At 48.2% G+C, this 15,112-nt stretch overlaps 1 protein-coding gene across 4 annotated transcripts in view; it reads left to right on the forward strand.

Moving 5' to 3' along the window:
• The window catches only part of VEPH1 (ventricular zone expressed PH domain containing 1), a 54,513-nt gene extending 39,745 nt beyond the window's left edge, over positions 1-14,768 (forward strand). For 2 of the 4 annotated variants that reach the window (XM_010716997.4, XM_010716996.4), the window contains 4 exons: positions 1,124-1,258; positions 5,410-5,527; positions 10,928-11,064; positions 14,063-14,768. In XM_010716997.4, coding sequence (XP_010715299.2) covers positions 1,124-1,258; positions 5,410-5,527; positions 10,928-11,064; positions 14,063-14,299 — 627 coding nt within the window. In that variant the 3' untranslated portion in view covers positions 14,300-14,768. Of the gene's footprint in view, positions 1-1,123; positions 1,259-5,409; positions 5,528-6,214; positions 10,225-10,927; positions 11,065-14,062 lie in introns of those variants that run through there. The other 2 variants (XR_014885457.1, XM_010716998.4) reach the window with 2 other exon arrangements.
• Positions 14,769-15,112: the final 344 nt, after the last annotated feature.

The following is a 15,112-nucleotide window of genomic DNA, read 5'->3' on the forward strand; positions in this document are numbered from 1 at the left end:
CTGTTCCTAGAATTGAGTATAGAAATGGTTGGAAAAAACAATACTGCAGTATGGCTGTGATGCCTGGTTCACAATTTCTGCAGATTTCCACACTGGTCACCGTGTTTCTGTTCACTGATTGTTCCTCACACTATGTTCTCTTGGACTCTGCAGCAGTAGAAGCAAGAAATAGTTTTTCTCTCAGGTCTCCAGAGCAGACCCTCAATTTCAAGGCTCTGCTTTTTATTGAATTTCAGAAATTTTAATGGGTAGCTGTATCGTGTTTCAAACATCTCAGATGGAAGTTGTGAAACCCATGTACTGCTGTTTTCCTGGCTGGGCAGCTCTCGGTCAGAGGGAAGGCAGCGCAGAAGAGTGATAACTAACAAAAGGAAGAAAATGAGAATAGGGGGACCCGACACAGGAGGTGCTCTTGGATTCGGTCATTAAAATCATCTTGTACTGCCATAACACTTGGGGTTGGTTTCCCCCATTGGTGTGCAGTGCCCAGCACTCCCCTGACAGCCCCTCAGTTGCTCTAAGCCCCAGCTAACAGGCTGCAGGCTCCTCGTGCCCGGCGGCAGCCCCAGGCGCTTTGTTTCTCAGCTCTAATTCAGGCAGAGCAATCCAGCTGGGTTACACATGTTGTGCAATCCAGCATTAGAAGTATGGAACATTGGATTTGCTTGTGTGCTCTTAACTTGGCTCCAGAATGCAAATGCACTTTCTATTTACAAGATCATGTTGTAGATATAGGAGAGGAATAATGCTAAGCTCTCTTAGCCACTCTTTTAATGTGGCTTTGTATGCAGTTCATATGGTGAAGAACCTAACAGCACTGCAACGGTAGAGTATTTCAAGGCAGCGTTAGGTTGCATTCCAGTCCGTTGGAGCAGGTGGCCTTGGAGGTGACAGCACCCAACCTGATGGCTTTTGTCACTGCTCAGTGCAAAGCCCCAGGAGCAAGTGAAACCTATGGGCATTCATCTAATTGTGTGTGTGTACATCCATCATCACTCCTGAAAGAGAAACGAACTAGTTGCTTGTTACCTGCATACCGATGGTATGAAAAAGAACAAGGTGCTCTTGGTTAATGGCTGAGCCAAAAATGCTCAAAATGCACTTTCCAACATTTTTTTTTCAGAGCCTGTTTGCTGAACCTTTGTCAATGCAGAGTAGTTCAGTGCAAGTCCTCAAGGCCCTATGGGAGAAGACGCAGCTCAAGGGGACGCACAGTTTTGAAACTGCCATGATCCAGTCTACATTCCCACACCAGAAGGTAAGTATGCTTTTCCTCTGAGAGAAAAAAAAGCTTTTAAAATAGCTGTAACGAGTGTTTGCTGTGCTCTAATTGTGAAAAACAAGCTCTTTTCCCTACCTTCTTCCCCTCCCATCCATCAGACGTTCTGCAGATTAGCAAGTGCAGGGAGGTGGTGGAGTCACCATCCCCGGAGGCGTTGAAGGGGTGTATAGATGTTGTACCAATTTCCCATGGTTAATGGGAAATATTACGATAGATGGATGGTGGATGGTTGGACTGGATGATCTTAGAGCTCTTTTCCAACCTTGGTCATTCTATGATTCTAAGTCCACTTCTGAGTCACGCAGCCGCTGGGAAATTTGCCTCCTTAAACACAAGCTTGACTTTTATGAAGACGATCATTTGCACACGCACCATTGGATGCCCCCACCAGTTAAAAAGATTACTCTTTCAAAGCTGTTTACTGTCTCCAGGATTTCAGAGAATGCCATTTCAAAGCTGTTAATCAGGCTCCTTGGAAAAGGAAGCTATAGGATTGTGAAACAAATATCTATTCATCCCCGAACATCTCCATCCAGCGAAATGGGATGAAATGCCCTGTCAAACATGGTTTTAAAACACTCTCTCTCAGGACATTGGAGGCATAAACATGTCTGGCTGAATAAGATTAATTTACAAAAGTTGTGGGCAGTTTAAAAACAGGAGTTTCATTAGAAACACCTTCTGAACCCCCAAGCTTGCATTGGACAGAGCAGGGAGCTGCTGCCGCAGTGTGAGAACAGGGGCTCACAGCTTATGGGCCTCTGGCCATAGGCTCAGCAGAGTCCCCATTCGGCCTGTTATCTGCTTGGAAATCCCAGCTGGAGTCATCCACAGGCATTAGGGATGTCTCTGTTTGCACAGTTTAACTTGGATCCGTGCCATTTGTCAGGTCAGAACTGGTGGAGCACAGAAGGGTTTGGGGTGAATAAAGGGTTTGGAAAAGAGCGTGCTTTCATTAGGCTTAGATACAGTGCACTGCGTGTTCCCATGCTGAAAAATGCCTCGAAATGTGATCAGTCTCCAGTGCGTTGGTTGCACAATCCTGCTGCTGTCAGAGAGGCATTCAGCCTATTGGGGAACTCCCAGCACTGCACAACAGGAAGAGTATCTCCCAGTTCCTGAAGTAGTGGGGCTGAAAAATGAGATACTGATCATTTGTGACGTAATGGATGGGCAGAGGGAGCTCCAGAAGATGCTGGTTATGGGAAGAGCTCTGGAGGCCAAGAACTGTTGGGCTGATGTAATGCATCTGAGAGGGAAATGGCTTCAGCAGTGCTCCCCGCAGCGTGCTGCTGCAACTACTTCCTCCATTTTTGTTTTGCATATAGCATAGAATCTGAATTTGGGTTCCGTGATGTTTCTGTTGAGCGACTGTGTGAAGTTTGATGGAGCTCTCATGGAGGGGGACCTGGGCCTTTTGGGTAGAAGAAGGGTTCTTTTAACTTTACCTGCCAAAACCTGATGGGAGCACTCATGGTGTGACCCAGCCATCACTCTGCCCAGCAGGCTGTACTTCCCAAACACCTGATATTTTGGTGTCCAAAGTTCTTCCTGTCACCAACGGACTCCAAAATAGCGAATGATTTGACAAAGTTATTGCTGCTGTTAATCTCACTCTTCCAGTAGCACAGAAAGCAGATTTCTGGATGTTTTCCTTTAAAATGTTTTGAAATCTCTTGATGACGTTTGGAATACGCTGAGAATGAACACTGTGTTCTCTACCCAAGTCTACCCACCCCATGTTACAGCACTGTCCAAATGGCTGTGCCAGAACTGGGGATGCTGCTGCTGATGTGGGAGTATGCAGGGAACACTGCAGGCTGGCAGCCAGCAGGCGCCCAGCAAAGCCAATGCTGTGACCTCTGCTCCACTATAAATCAACGCAGATGTTTCCTTGATGTGTATTCGAAAGAGTGTTGCAAACCAGGAGGAAAAGCTATTGTGTCAGTGATTTATCCCAAAGTAAATTCTGAGCAGTATTTCCAGCTTCACCTCGCTGTCGGAATTCAGAACTGGGCTGACCAGTGCGTGCGAGGAATTGCAGCAGATGCCTTGCAGTGAGAATGCCTGTATTGCTGGGCAGTGCTGTCCCAAAAGCCAAATGGACAACGGGATCTTGCCACATAAAATACTGATTCAACACAGCTCAAAACGTGCCGGGAGTAAAGTGCTTCCAGATGTGCATCCCTACAGATCTCCATTCTGTTGCCTCACTGCTCTCTACCCAGGAGTACGAAGGCTGTGCTGGTTGCAGCTGTGCACAGTGCGTTGTGTTGCATCGTGGGGTGTCAGAGCAGCCATTCGGTTCCCTCTGAGTGACTCTTGCTGAGCAGTTTTGCAGGAGAATAGTTCACATTTTTAAGCCACTGTTGGCTCTGTCCTTCTCTGCTCTTTGTCTGCCATCTCCCTCTGTGCAGCAGAATGAGGTGCTGTGTTCTCACAGTGCGGTCACTGACGTTTCCCAGATGATGGAGGGCAGGATGAGATGCATCTCTCCTCTCCAGTGAGGCATTTTCCTCATGCTTCATCTCCCAAAATCAGCTCCTTGTTTTGGCGTACAAGGAACACAGAGTGAAAAAGGACAACAGCTGCCTCAGTATTTCCCCAACATTTGCCTTTCACATGGCTCATTGCAGATGTTGGAAGGTTTCCCTCAGGATCCCAGGCTTGTTGTTCAGCCCCATCCTCACAGTGCCCTGCACAGACCCACAGGGAGCAGTGCCCCATGTGCTTTGTCCACCTCACAGCCACCAGGTGGGTGGGAGGATGGTAGGGGAGGCTGTGCACCTCTCCCATTGCACAGCACAACAGCCAGACACGCTCCTGAGCTGCATGCAGTTCCTCTTCAGGGGGGCAGGAAGCACCTCAGCAATGCAGACAGAGCAATGCAACCACATTGTGCTGTGATGTGCCCTTTGTGATGTGCCCACTGTGCCCTTCCTGCCCCAGCAGATGGAAAAGGTGAGAATGGCACAGCTCCTCTTTGCTCAGTGGGGTGAGCCCATATCCCTGGCAGCACAGGGTTTTGTTCCCATCTACTGCATGAATTCTTGTTTTCTTTGGGCTGTGCTGCAGACCAGTGATGGCCCCGAGGAAACAAGCAGGAATGTTTTCTGAGCCTTCCTGCCTGCTCCTTCTGCACAGGGAGCAGTGTGGCTGTTGTTATCTGACGTCCATTTAAATGTGAGGTCATAATCTTTATAAAAATTAAATGGTGGGGTTTAAATGACAACAAATTACACCATGTTTTAATGGCCTCAGACAGAGCATCTCCTGGCTCCTTCTGGGAGCTGCAGCTGAGCTTTCTGCAGGCCTTTCATAGAGTCAGGCATCACATTGGCTTTGTGGCCCAGCCCTCACTTTCCTGCCTGCTCTCAGTGGAAGGACAGCATCACGTGTACCTGGGTGTGTTTTGTGCAGGATAAATCCATCCTGTTGTTGCTTCATTTCTGGAAACATTGTGGTCAGGCACTGGAATGGACTGCGCAGGGAGGTGGTGGAGTCACCGAACCTGGGGGTGTTCAAGGAAAGACTCGATGTTGTGTTGAGGGACATGGTTTAGTGGGAGCTATTGGTAATAGGTGAACGGTTGGACTGGATGATCTTTTAGGTCTTTTCCAATCTTGGTGATTCTATGATTCTATGATTCACATTGACATTTTAAAATGTTATTATCAGTGCTTCTTGCGTGGGGGGTGGGTTCAGAACTTTCTTCTTTATAAACAACAACAACAAAAAAAAGAGAATAAAAGAAAAAGAGCAGCCGCTCCCCCTGGCTGCACTGGGAACCCATGGGACAGATCTGACCTGCTGTCAGACAGGAGGTCCTCAGCATGTGGAACCACTGCCCTGGGGGCCCTGGAGAACACTGAAGGCTGGAGGGAAGAAGGGGCTCAGCTGTAGGCTGTGGTGGAAGGAAGGTGGAAAGCATTCAGCCTCACAATTTGCTTCCAGAGAGCTGCTACAGTGGGTGCTGCCAATGGCAGAGGGAGATGTCCTGCTCAGCAATTCGCCTGGGCAGGCTGTTTGTCAGCATGAGACCGGTGAGAGAGGGCACTTGTCAGCTCCTGCTGTGATGCAGGATCCTGACGTGTGAGAGGGTTTGGTTTCTCTCCTTATTGGCCCAGGATCTGGACCATGTGCAGATGCACCTGGAAGAAGTGAGGTTCTTTGATTTATTTGGCTACAGCGAGGAAACGGGAGCCTGGCAGTGCTTCATGTGCAACAACCCTGAGAAGGCAACAGGTGAGTGCTCTGCGGGCGGGCTGCAGCCAGGGGTGCAAAGCAATGTGGTTCTGCACTGTGCAGGAGTGCTGCTGGTGGTGGTGGTTGTACAAAAGCAAAGCTAACTTCCCAGCGTGGCAGAGATGCTGTCTGTTTCCATTGGAAGTCTCCATGAAACTCATCTCAGCGTTCCTGGTGAGATTTGGGATGTAAACCCACAACTCTGCATGATTGCTAATGCTTGGGGAGGGCTCTGTGCCCATCCTGCAGCACGCAGATAATGGGGCTGCCTCTGCCTGGCTGCATCCCATGTGCCACCCCTTAGGGGACATCAGCACTGATATTGCACCTGACCTGTGTCCTCTCTCAGGGCATCCCAGGGACATTGTCCAGGGACTCCACTTCCTTTAACGTCATTGTGTCTGTAGGGCACATCTTAAGAGCAAGGCAGTGCTTAGGAACAGCCGTGATACTTCAACTACCTTAGAAAACAAGGTGAGGAGAAATGAACTTCGTCCCAGGGTAAAAGATTCTGGTGCAGGATAGCTTTTCCTTGGAGGATTTTGCCACAACTTGACTGCATGCACAATTCTGGCTGAGAATTATGAATAATTTGGCCAAGCCTTTGAATAGCTTGCTGATTCAGCTATCTGCTTGAGCAGCTGCCCTCATTCAATGGGGCATTCCCCACTCTTCCTCCTCCAGTAGCTCTCATATGGGACTCATCTACCACAGGAGAAGACATGCTCTGAGCTGTAAGTCACTCCATTGGCCTTACTGTGCTTTGTCCATCACATCGGAATGAGATGGATGTCAAGCCATGAGGAAAATGAGCCCATCTTGTTTAAAACACCAAATCTTATTGGAGCTCGATCCTCAGTTCTTAACGCCCTGAGAAGTCCAAGTGAGTGAAGTGCTTAGTGGTAATACAGCTCAGATGCACGAGAGGGAGGAAGATAGTGGATGAAAACCTGCAGGTAAACGTTCCTGAAATGGGGGTGTGGAGCTATGGGAAGAGTGGTGCCAGAGTGGGAGACATTCGGGGCTCATTGGAGGGTTTATGAGTCGTGACAGAAGAAAGGGCTCCGAGGTCTCCTGGAGTGGGAGAGAAATGTAAAGACACATCTTTTATCCTGTTCCACAGTGGGACAGACCCTTTGGAAATCCCAAGTACTTTTGAAAGAAAAGAAAGTCATTCCTCCCTCTCAGCAATGCTATTTAGCAACCCGGTCCTTCAAGAAGGAATTCAGAAGCAAATTCTTTTTCCATTATTTTCGTTTGTTTTCTGCTAATGATGGGTTTTTGTGACATTTTTTGGATACCGTGTTGCAAGATGCCATTTATCCTGGGGACTTAGGGAAGGATTATGCCCTGAAGCCTGGATCTTGCTGTGCTCTGTGGTGCTGTTTGCAGATGCAGTTGTGCTTCAGCAATGCAGTGGATGAACCCAACGCAGCAATCAGCACAGAGAAAGTTTGACCATTTCACATGCATTCTTCTCACTTGAAAGCATTACTTAGACAACCACGCTCTCCCAGAAGTGCTGCTAAATCATCCTGAGTTGTTTTGTTCCTGCTACCCCTGAGCCAAGGAGAGAGGGAGCATTCCTGCAAGCCCGACTCATCTGCCCACATCCACGTACGCACGCTGGCTCTGCTGCTGGTCCCAGAGCTGGGAAAACCAAACTGCACCATTTTCTATTTTTATTTTTTTGTAACAATAACCATTCAAGTGTGGATGTAAGGCATTAGAAGCGTTAGTCAGCACTGCGTGCCTCTTGTTGGGAAAAGCTGGCTTTTAGGAGCTGCATTTCTACATAACCTCCCGCGCTGAGAGTTGGCTCACAAGCCTTTGCACACCAAAAATTCAGTAAAACCACTCGATAGCCTGCGAGGGAATTGCAGTGCATGCCTTGTTCTGGAAGCTTACAAAGAAATCGCAGTAATCCCCGTGGGCTGCAGAGGAGACATCGTGCCCATGGGCAATGATTCGGGTAAAACGGAAGGCTTTTTATGAATTCCTCCTTCAAAAAGCAATTCGCTCAGAAGAGCCCGCACCGTGTTAACTTGGGGATGCATTTATCTTTTGCTAGCAGTGGTGATTATCTGGTGAACTGAAATATCCCCGCTGTAATGCTTGCTTGAAAATCATAAAAAATGGCATTCAGTAACGTGTCCTTTCCAGGTTTTTAACAAAACCAAATGTGATGATTAATGAAGGAGAGCCAATCCATATTCCCTTAGGTTAATTGCATTTATCTTCTGCCTGCCACCCACACATTCCATTCTTTCAAGTTAAGAGGGGCTTATTATCATTGAGATCATTCATGATGGGACTGAATTTTTGTGGATGGCTTCATTTCATCAAACAGAAGATTTAATGCTTTGCTTTTTTCTTGAGTTCGCCTTGGAAGGATGTCAGGTTTTGTTTTGTTTTTGTTACTTTTGTTCAGTACCAAAACAACTCGGAGCCTGGCACACTGCAATTCTGCAAGGAAAATAAGATGCAGGCAATAGAAAATAATTCCAGCTTACATCATGGTGGACACTTACATCAGTGGGTGTTATTTGGGGTTGAATTGATTTTGGAGTTAGTCTTCCTCCACTGAGATGGTTTAAAAAGCAATGGATATTATGGCAGGGAAAAAAGCATCATTTTTATTTTTAGGGTAGTGTTTAGTATAGACCCAGTCCAATAATGCTTATGTGGAGAAAATCTTTCCTCTTTGATCAGTATCAGATTAGCATATTTCTCTAAAGATGCCTAATCCTGTTCTTTAAAAGTAAGTGAAGGACAACTCAGGAGTTGTTGCTTAGGTAAATCGACCTCCTGCTAGAATGTGGGATTATTTCTGCCTTGTGGCTGAGCTCTGGATCTCAAGGTGCCCTTCCATGTTCTGAGAAAAATGGCTCTATGTAGATTTTATCACGTCACATCTAGATCTTTGTTGAAAAACTGGAGAGAATGCAATTCCTCAGTTTCCCATGACATGAATGATCGCACAGAAGATCAGCCATTTCTGTATCGCTCTTCTGGAGCCTTCTCAGTTTGCCTAGAGCTGAGCAAATCAAAACTAGACACGATATTCCGGTGATTAGGATGTGTATTGAGAAAGTGCACGTTCCACCTGCCAGCTGATTGCACTTTTTTAATCCTTCTAACTGCATTAAAAATGCAGATGCTTCTTCCACATAACGATGCTCTGTGTGGTAAGCCACGGGTCAACAGGAACTGAGTTTGGTTCTGGCAAGAGTTCAGAGTGAATCTCTGCCTTCCTGGGGCAGTGTGGGTCCACTCCCGATGCCCTGTGCCTGCACAGCCCCATGCATGGACACCTACTTTGCACACACCGTGCACTCGACGATGGCCAAGTAAAATCCCAGTAAGGACTGGGGTGGGCAGCTCTGGGAGCTTTGGGGAAGTGCAGATCAGCTGCAAAGGGAAGTTTTCCCACTGCAGGAATGGTAAGTCATTGGGGCAGCTTGCCTGGAGAGGTCGTTGAGATTTTCACATCCCAGGTCATTAAATCTTTGAGTAACCTGGCCTGACCCCAGAGCCAACCTTGCTGTGAGCAGGAGGTGGGATGACCAACCCCTCGAACTCCCTTGCAGCTGAATTATTCTGCCTCTCTGTGAAGTTAACTGCAATCAAAACAAGCAAAAGGACTTAGAAAAAAATATTGGAAAAGAGCTTCATTCTTATCTTTCATGAATCTTTTTCTTCTAATCAGACCCTCAGACATACTGGCATCTGCTTCATTATGACGACTTTGGAAGCTGACATCAGAATTCCCCATGGACCTCTTAGTGGATGTAGGCGAGAAGTGCTCTGTTATCATTGGTTCCAGCCCCGAGTGCTTAAAGACAGACCAGCATTTCTTCAGTAAATCCTGTTTGTGAAAGACTTTGGCCATGAAAATCCAGTTTAGGCCAAAATTACATGTTAACTTCCTTTCCCATGTTGCTTTCCTGACCACCAACCATCTCAGTGCCCAAACGTTTTGTGCCTTAAAGCTTCTTAGTTTGGCTTAAAACATGTTCCTACTGCCCTGGAATCAGCACTGCTTCACAAAGCCTAACCATCGAGCAAATGTCTTTCCATATCAAATCTTTCTATAGCTCCATCCAGATGACATCAAGGTCTGAAAGTTACTGTGCACTGTGTTACTGTGAGTCATTTAGAGTGTTCATTTAGAAAAAAGATTCCCTCCACCAAGAGGCTGCTCACGTGAATGGGAAATGATGGGAATGATGGAGGTATGGGGCTGCGAGGAGTGCAGAACAAACTCTCTTTATCACAGAAATCACGGGCACTGTTCCCTATTGTGGCTAAAACTTGGCCACCCCCATTTTCATTCAGTGCATCTCCTTCCAGAGACAGAAATATTTACAGTCTTTCATGAGGAAATTGAAGCAGTACACACTGAAGACCCCCAAAGCGTGTGTTACTGCCAATGTAAACAGCGCTGGGGAAAAAACCACATTCCTGATCTAAACCTGCTGCATCTGTCACCACCTTCTGCCCCAGCTGCAGGAGCACCGCAGTGCAGTTGGGGGGAGCAGAAGCAGTTGTGTCTCCCTCTCTTCCTCCTCGCTGACCTGGGCAGATCTTTCATTTAACACACACTCCGTACAGATGGCGTTCAGCCATGCATTGCGCAGGTGCTGGTTTTGCTGCTGTCACTTAGGGAAGCAGAAAGGCTGTGGTGTTGGTTGATGGTAAGTAAGTAAATTTTGCTGCAAAAGGTCCAGGGGAGGTTTAGGTTGGATATCAGGAAAAACAACTTTGCAGAAAGGGTTGCTAAGCACTGGAATGGGCTGCCCAGGGAGGTGGTTGAGTCACCATCCCTGGATGCGCTTAAAAACCGTTTGGATGTGGTGCTGAGGCCATGATTTAGCAGAGGGTTGTTAGAGTTAGAGTTAGTGTGGTTAGGTTGTGGTTGGACTTGATGATCTTTAAGGTCTTTTTGAACCTGAGAAATTCTATGATTCTACGAAAAACGTGAGTGTGCAGCTGGAAGCACAGGCAGATCGTGCTGGTGGGCGCACAGCAGCGAGTGGGGAGCGAGGTATCCTGCCCATAGCACTGCAGAGCAGGAGCAGAACTCTGTGCTGAACTCTGCAGCGCGGCGTGAAGCCATACAGACAACATAAGTGCTGGCCTCCAGTTGTACAGAGTAATAAATTCTTGCAGGGCTGAGGAACAACTGGGAGGCGTGATGCTGAGGATAAGTATGTGATGAACAGGGGACTGAAGGAAGAATTGCAGCCTGCTGCAGCTGCCAGGCCTCCCAGGCAATGTATGACTAAGGCTGGGCACTGGGATCAGGAGGAATGCAGGCAGAGCTGTCAGCCAAACTGTGGATATTCAGCACTGCAACAGAGGGTGGAGATAACCCCTGCTCTGTGATCTCCCCCCCAGAAGTGAACCAGGACGGGCAGCCGCTGATGGAAGGCAAGCTGAAGGAGAAGCAGGTCCGCTGGAAGTTCATCAGGAGGTGGAAAACTCGCTACTTCACCCTTGCTGGAAACCAGCTGCTCTTTCGGAAAGGAAAATCCGTAAGTACGGAGCACATCAGCTCACCTCCTGTGTTTATCTCCTCTGCATCACCGTTCCCAGGGTTCCACCACATGGCTTTTGCCATGGACCTCATGCTCCATCCAGCCACCTCCAGCTGAGCCTTTGCTCCCAGCGCCTGCTGGGGAAACCAGTTCTATCCCAGCTGACACCAGGGTGCTCCGGCACCACGAGTGCATCCATTACCAATGGAATGGTGATGTAAATCTGGCTGTCCATCCTGCCTAGCAATTATTACACTGCATAAACACCATTTCAATAAACTCTGCTTAGATAAATATATTTTCCCCCTTGCAGAGCGTTCCCATAACAGGCGTTGTTTGTGCAGGAAGTACAGGTTTGTTTAAAGCAAGGTGATGCCAAAGTGCTGCTCTCCCAAAGGAACCGAGTGTTGTCTTTCACTTCTTGCCCTCATCTAAATTCAGAGCAACTCTGCTGAAATTTCTGTGAAATCATTTGGAAGTGACACCAGTGTGACTCAGAGACAAATTCATTGCTGGGCATGGACGAGCAGGTAATTAAATCCAGTCCTCATTAGTTCTTACTTGCCCGTCAGTAGAAACTAACTATCTCAGCTGTTCACAATGAGGATTATCAAACATGGCGCAAAACAGACCTTTTATTTTTGTTGCAACAGCACTCTCTTCGGTAATCCAAAAATAGCAGCATCCTCCAGCTGCAGCCAAGCCTTAATATTTCTGGTAAATAATCTTTTTCATTGCAGAAACCCAGCAAAGCTCTCTAAGCCTCTGAAATGGCTTCCTGAGCCCCTTCCTCTGAGGACTGCAGCAGGGAGGGCATTGGCCCTTGCAAACAGAACAGCTTTTTCTTTACTTTCTGGTGACTTTTTCTGATGAATTGAGATTTTGAAGACATTTCAATCCATACAGTGCCTCAGCTTCGGCTCAGGACTGGCTGAGGTTCATTTTTTGCAGTGCTGGAGTAGTTGTCATTTCTTTTAGCATGGTGATTGGCTGAAGGAAATGCATTTAACGGAATGGATTTAATTGGCTACGCAAACAAGGCAGGCGAAAGTCACACTGAACACCTTGGTTCCCCTGGGATGCTATTGGGGTGGAACAGTCGCCCCTGGCACTGCGATCTCAGTGCTCTCCTGGTTGATGTGAGGAGATGGTCAGACAGCAGAGTTTGCTAAATGGCAGAATTCATATAGGTTAACTTCCCTTCCATAGCTCTCAGATCCAAGCTTCTTTGTTTCCTCTGGAGCTGCACACAAATATCTGGCTCCTCGAGGAGCAGACTGGCGTCCAGCCCCCAGGGACTGAGGTGGTTGTGCCTGGGCAATCAGTCCTCCAACTGCTGCCTTATATCCTGTTACCAACTACATTTTTTGCTTAAATTAGAAAGTCGAGATGTTAACCATTGCCTGGGCTGCAGTGTGGGAGCCCCCCGTGCCCTGCAGCCTGTGTTGTGTGCAGGCTTGGGGTTGACTGCTGCACACACCAGCAGAGGGTCTTGCCTGGCTGTGCACCGTGCTTTGTCTTGCTTCGTGTCTGCATCTGGTGGGAAGGGGCAGTTTGCTCTCAGTGCCACGAAGTCTGTCCAGCATTGGACTGTGAGCAGACAGCGAGATGCTGTGCTGGGGCAGCAAGCAGCAGGAGGGAGGTCCCACCAGCAACAGGATGGCTGCAGGACTCACCAATAGCACAGCAGCCATGACGGCTGGTAAATAGCTCTGCGTTTAGAAAGGAAAGAGGTTCTGCCTCATCTGGTGCTCATCGCAGGGCTGAGCGGACAGCTCTGCTCCAGCTGCACAGCACATCCGGCACTGCTGCTCAGGGATGGGCACACGTGGGTGCTGGGACTGTCACACTGCTTGCCTGGAAGCCCAAAGCAGCACAGAGGAGACACGGCAGGGCGGCCAGCTGGCTGTGAGTGCCTCTTTCCCACTGCAAACCTTCCCTCTGCAGATGTACCCACGCGGATGCTCTTTGCTCTGAGTAAGCAGTGGGATTGCCAGCGGGTGAAGGGAGGCAGGAGACAACCGAAACAGAAGAGGTTCAAAATGAGCCACATCCCACAGTCCTGGAAAATTGTGATAAACAGTATTCAAAGAAATGTGCCATGGGTACAATCAGCTTTCTTGAGCAGCTTTTAGCAGTGTGTGCATGACATCCCATCAAGGGAGAACAGTGGTTCTGCTCGATACCTGTTGGCAGGTCTGGCTCACGGGGTGCAAAGTTTTCCCCCTGAACTTGTTGTTGTTTTGCATTTGCTGTGATCAAATTCTCAGTGTTTAATGTGGGTCTGATTTCAGTGCAGAGCTACTTACTGCACAGAATCATAGAATCCTAGAATGGCCTGGGTTGAAAAGAACCACGATGATCATCTAGTTCCAACCCCTCTGCTGTGTGCAGGGTCGCCAACCAGCAGGCCAGGCTGCCCAGAGCCACATCCAGCCTGGCCTTGAATGCCTGCAGGGATGGGGCATCCACAGCCTCCTTGGGCAACCATAGAGCCTGTTGGTGTTGTGTCCATGCATGGGGAATCCATGTGGTTGGAGCAGAAAGCTTTTGGAAAACCTGCCTTACTCCTCTTGCTAAAAAGCCTAAGAATCTCTACAGGAGAAACATACACAGCATGGGGGGATTGGGGCTCACGTCTCATCTGGAGACCGCAGCTCGTGTCTGTTTGGTGAGCTCACAGACCTCCCACAGGAAACTTCTGTGACTCTTTGCAGCCATCTCTGCTGCTCCCTGCATCCCATCCCCACTCTTACAGTGATCCTGAGATTTCACAGATGTGCTGCTGTCTGCTTTCAAACCACAGCATGACTGAGCTGTGCCATGCTCTCCATTCCCTATTTAAAACTGCCGTGGCTTCCTTTGCATTCCAGAGTCAGGCACGAAATACCTCTTCTGTTTTCCAAAACCAGCACAAGGAGTGGCTGCTCCCCTTTTGGTGGAAGCCCCAGCGTGTGAACTTGGTTCTGTTTATCTTCCCCACTCTGTGTTTCAGAAAGACGACCCCGACGACTGCCCCATTGAGCTCAGCAAGGTGCAGAGTGTCAAAGTGGTGGCCAAGAAGCGCCGGGACCGCAGCCTGCCCCGGGCCTTCGAGATCTTCACCGACAGCAAGAGCTACGTCTTCAAGGCCAAGGATGAGAAGAGCACGGAGGAGTGGCTGCAGTGCATCAACGTTGCTATCGCACAGGCCAAGGAGAGGGAGAGCAGAGAGGCCACCACGTACCTGTAGGGCTGCAGTGCTGAGCCCCACTGCTCTGCACCCTCCGTGGGCTGCCCGGGGTGGTGGGCAGCTGCTGGGACATGGGAGGCTGTGGGGTGGCTGTAATGCTGCCAGAAGACCCAGTGCCGCCATCCGTGTGCAGGTAGAGATGTAGCTGCCACGTCCACATGCAAAGTACGGCTTTTCCTTCAGCCTGATTGCCTGCAAGCTGGGAGATGTGGCTGGAAAGCAGCCCAGGTCCAATCCTACAGCTCGGGTATCCATGGCCTTGGCGCTGCTGGGAGCACCCCACATCCCAGGGCTTCCTGCATTCCTCCACCCGCAAAACGATCGTCCTCCTCCTTATTTAATCTCAGTGCTTCTTGCCTTTTTCCTGTCCTATGAATAAAAATCACAGTTGCTTCTCCCTTCAGGTCAGAGATGGGGCGATTTTAAAGATTTAACAGTGAAGAAAAATAAATTTAAATATTTAAGTGTTTTGGTTTCTTGCCTCCTTCTCTGACTTTGCCCCCATCTGTAACCAACATAATTTTAAAAAACTGTTTTCCTTTTTTTTTTTTTTTTTTCTTTTTTTAATTACTTGCCTTTACTGTAAGCTTTCAGAATGGCTCTAAAAATGGATCATTTCCAGATCTGGGCTGTTGGGGTGTTTTTGTTTATTTTCGGGTTTCTTACTCTCAAATGATTCCAAAGTGAAGGAAATGGCGCAGAAAAAAATGAAAGCTAAAGAAGAAAAAGTGGGGAAAAGCGAGTGGGAAATCTGTGGGTGAAAAAATTAACCTGCAGGCCAAGATGGAGTAGATACAAAATTTAATATTTTCC

Source organism: Meleagris gallopavo, chromosome 11, assembly GCF_905368555.1.
Source record: "Meleagris gallopavo chromosome 11, MGAL_WU_HG_1.1, whole genome shotgun sequence".
Taxonomy (NCBI): domain Eukaryota; kingdom Metazoa; phylum Chordata; class Aves; order Galliformes; family Phasianidae; genus Meleagris; species Meleagris gallopavo.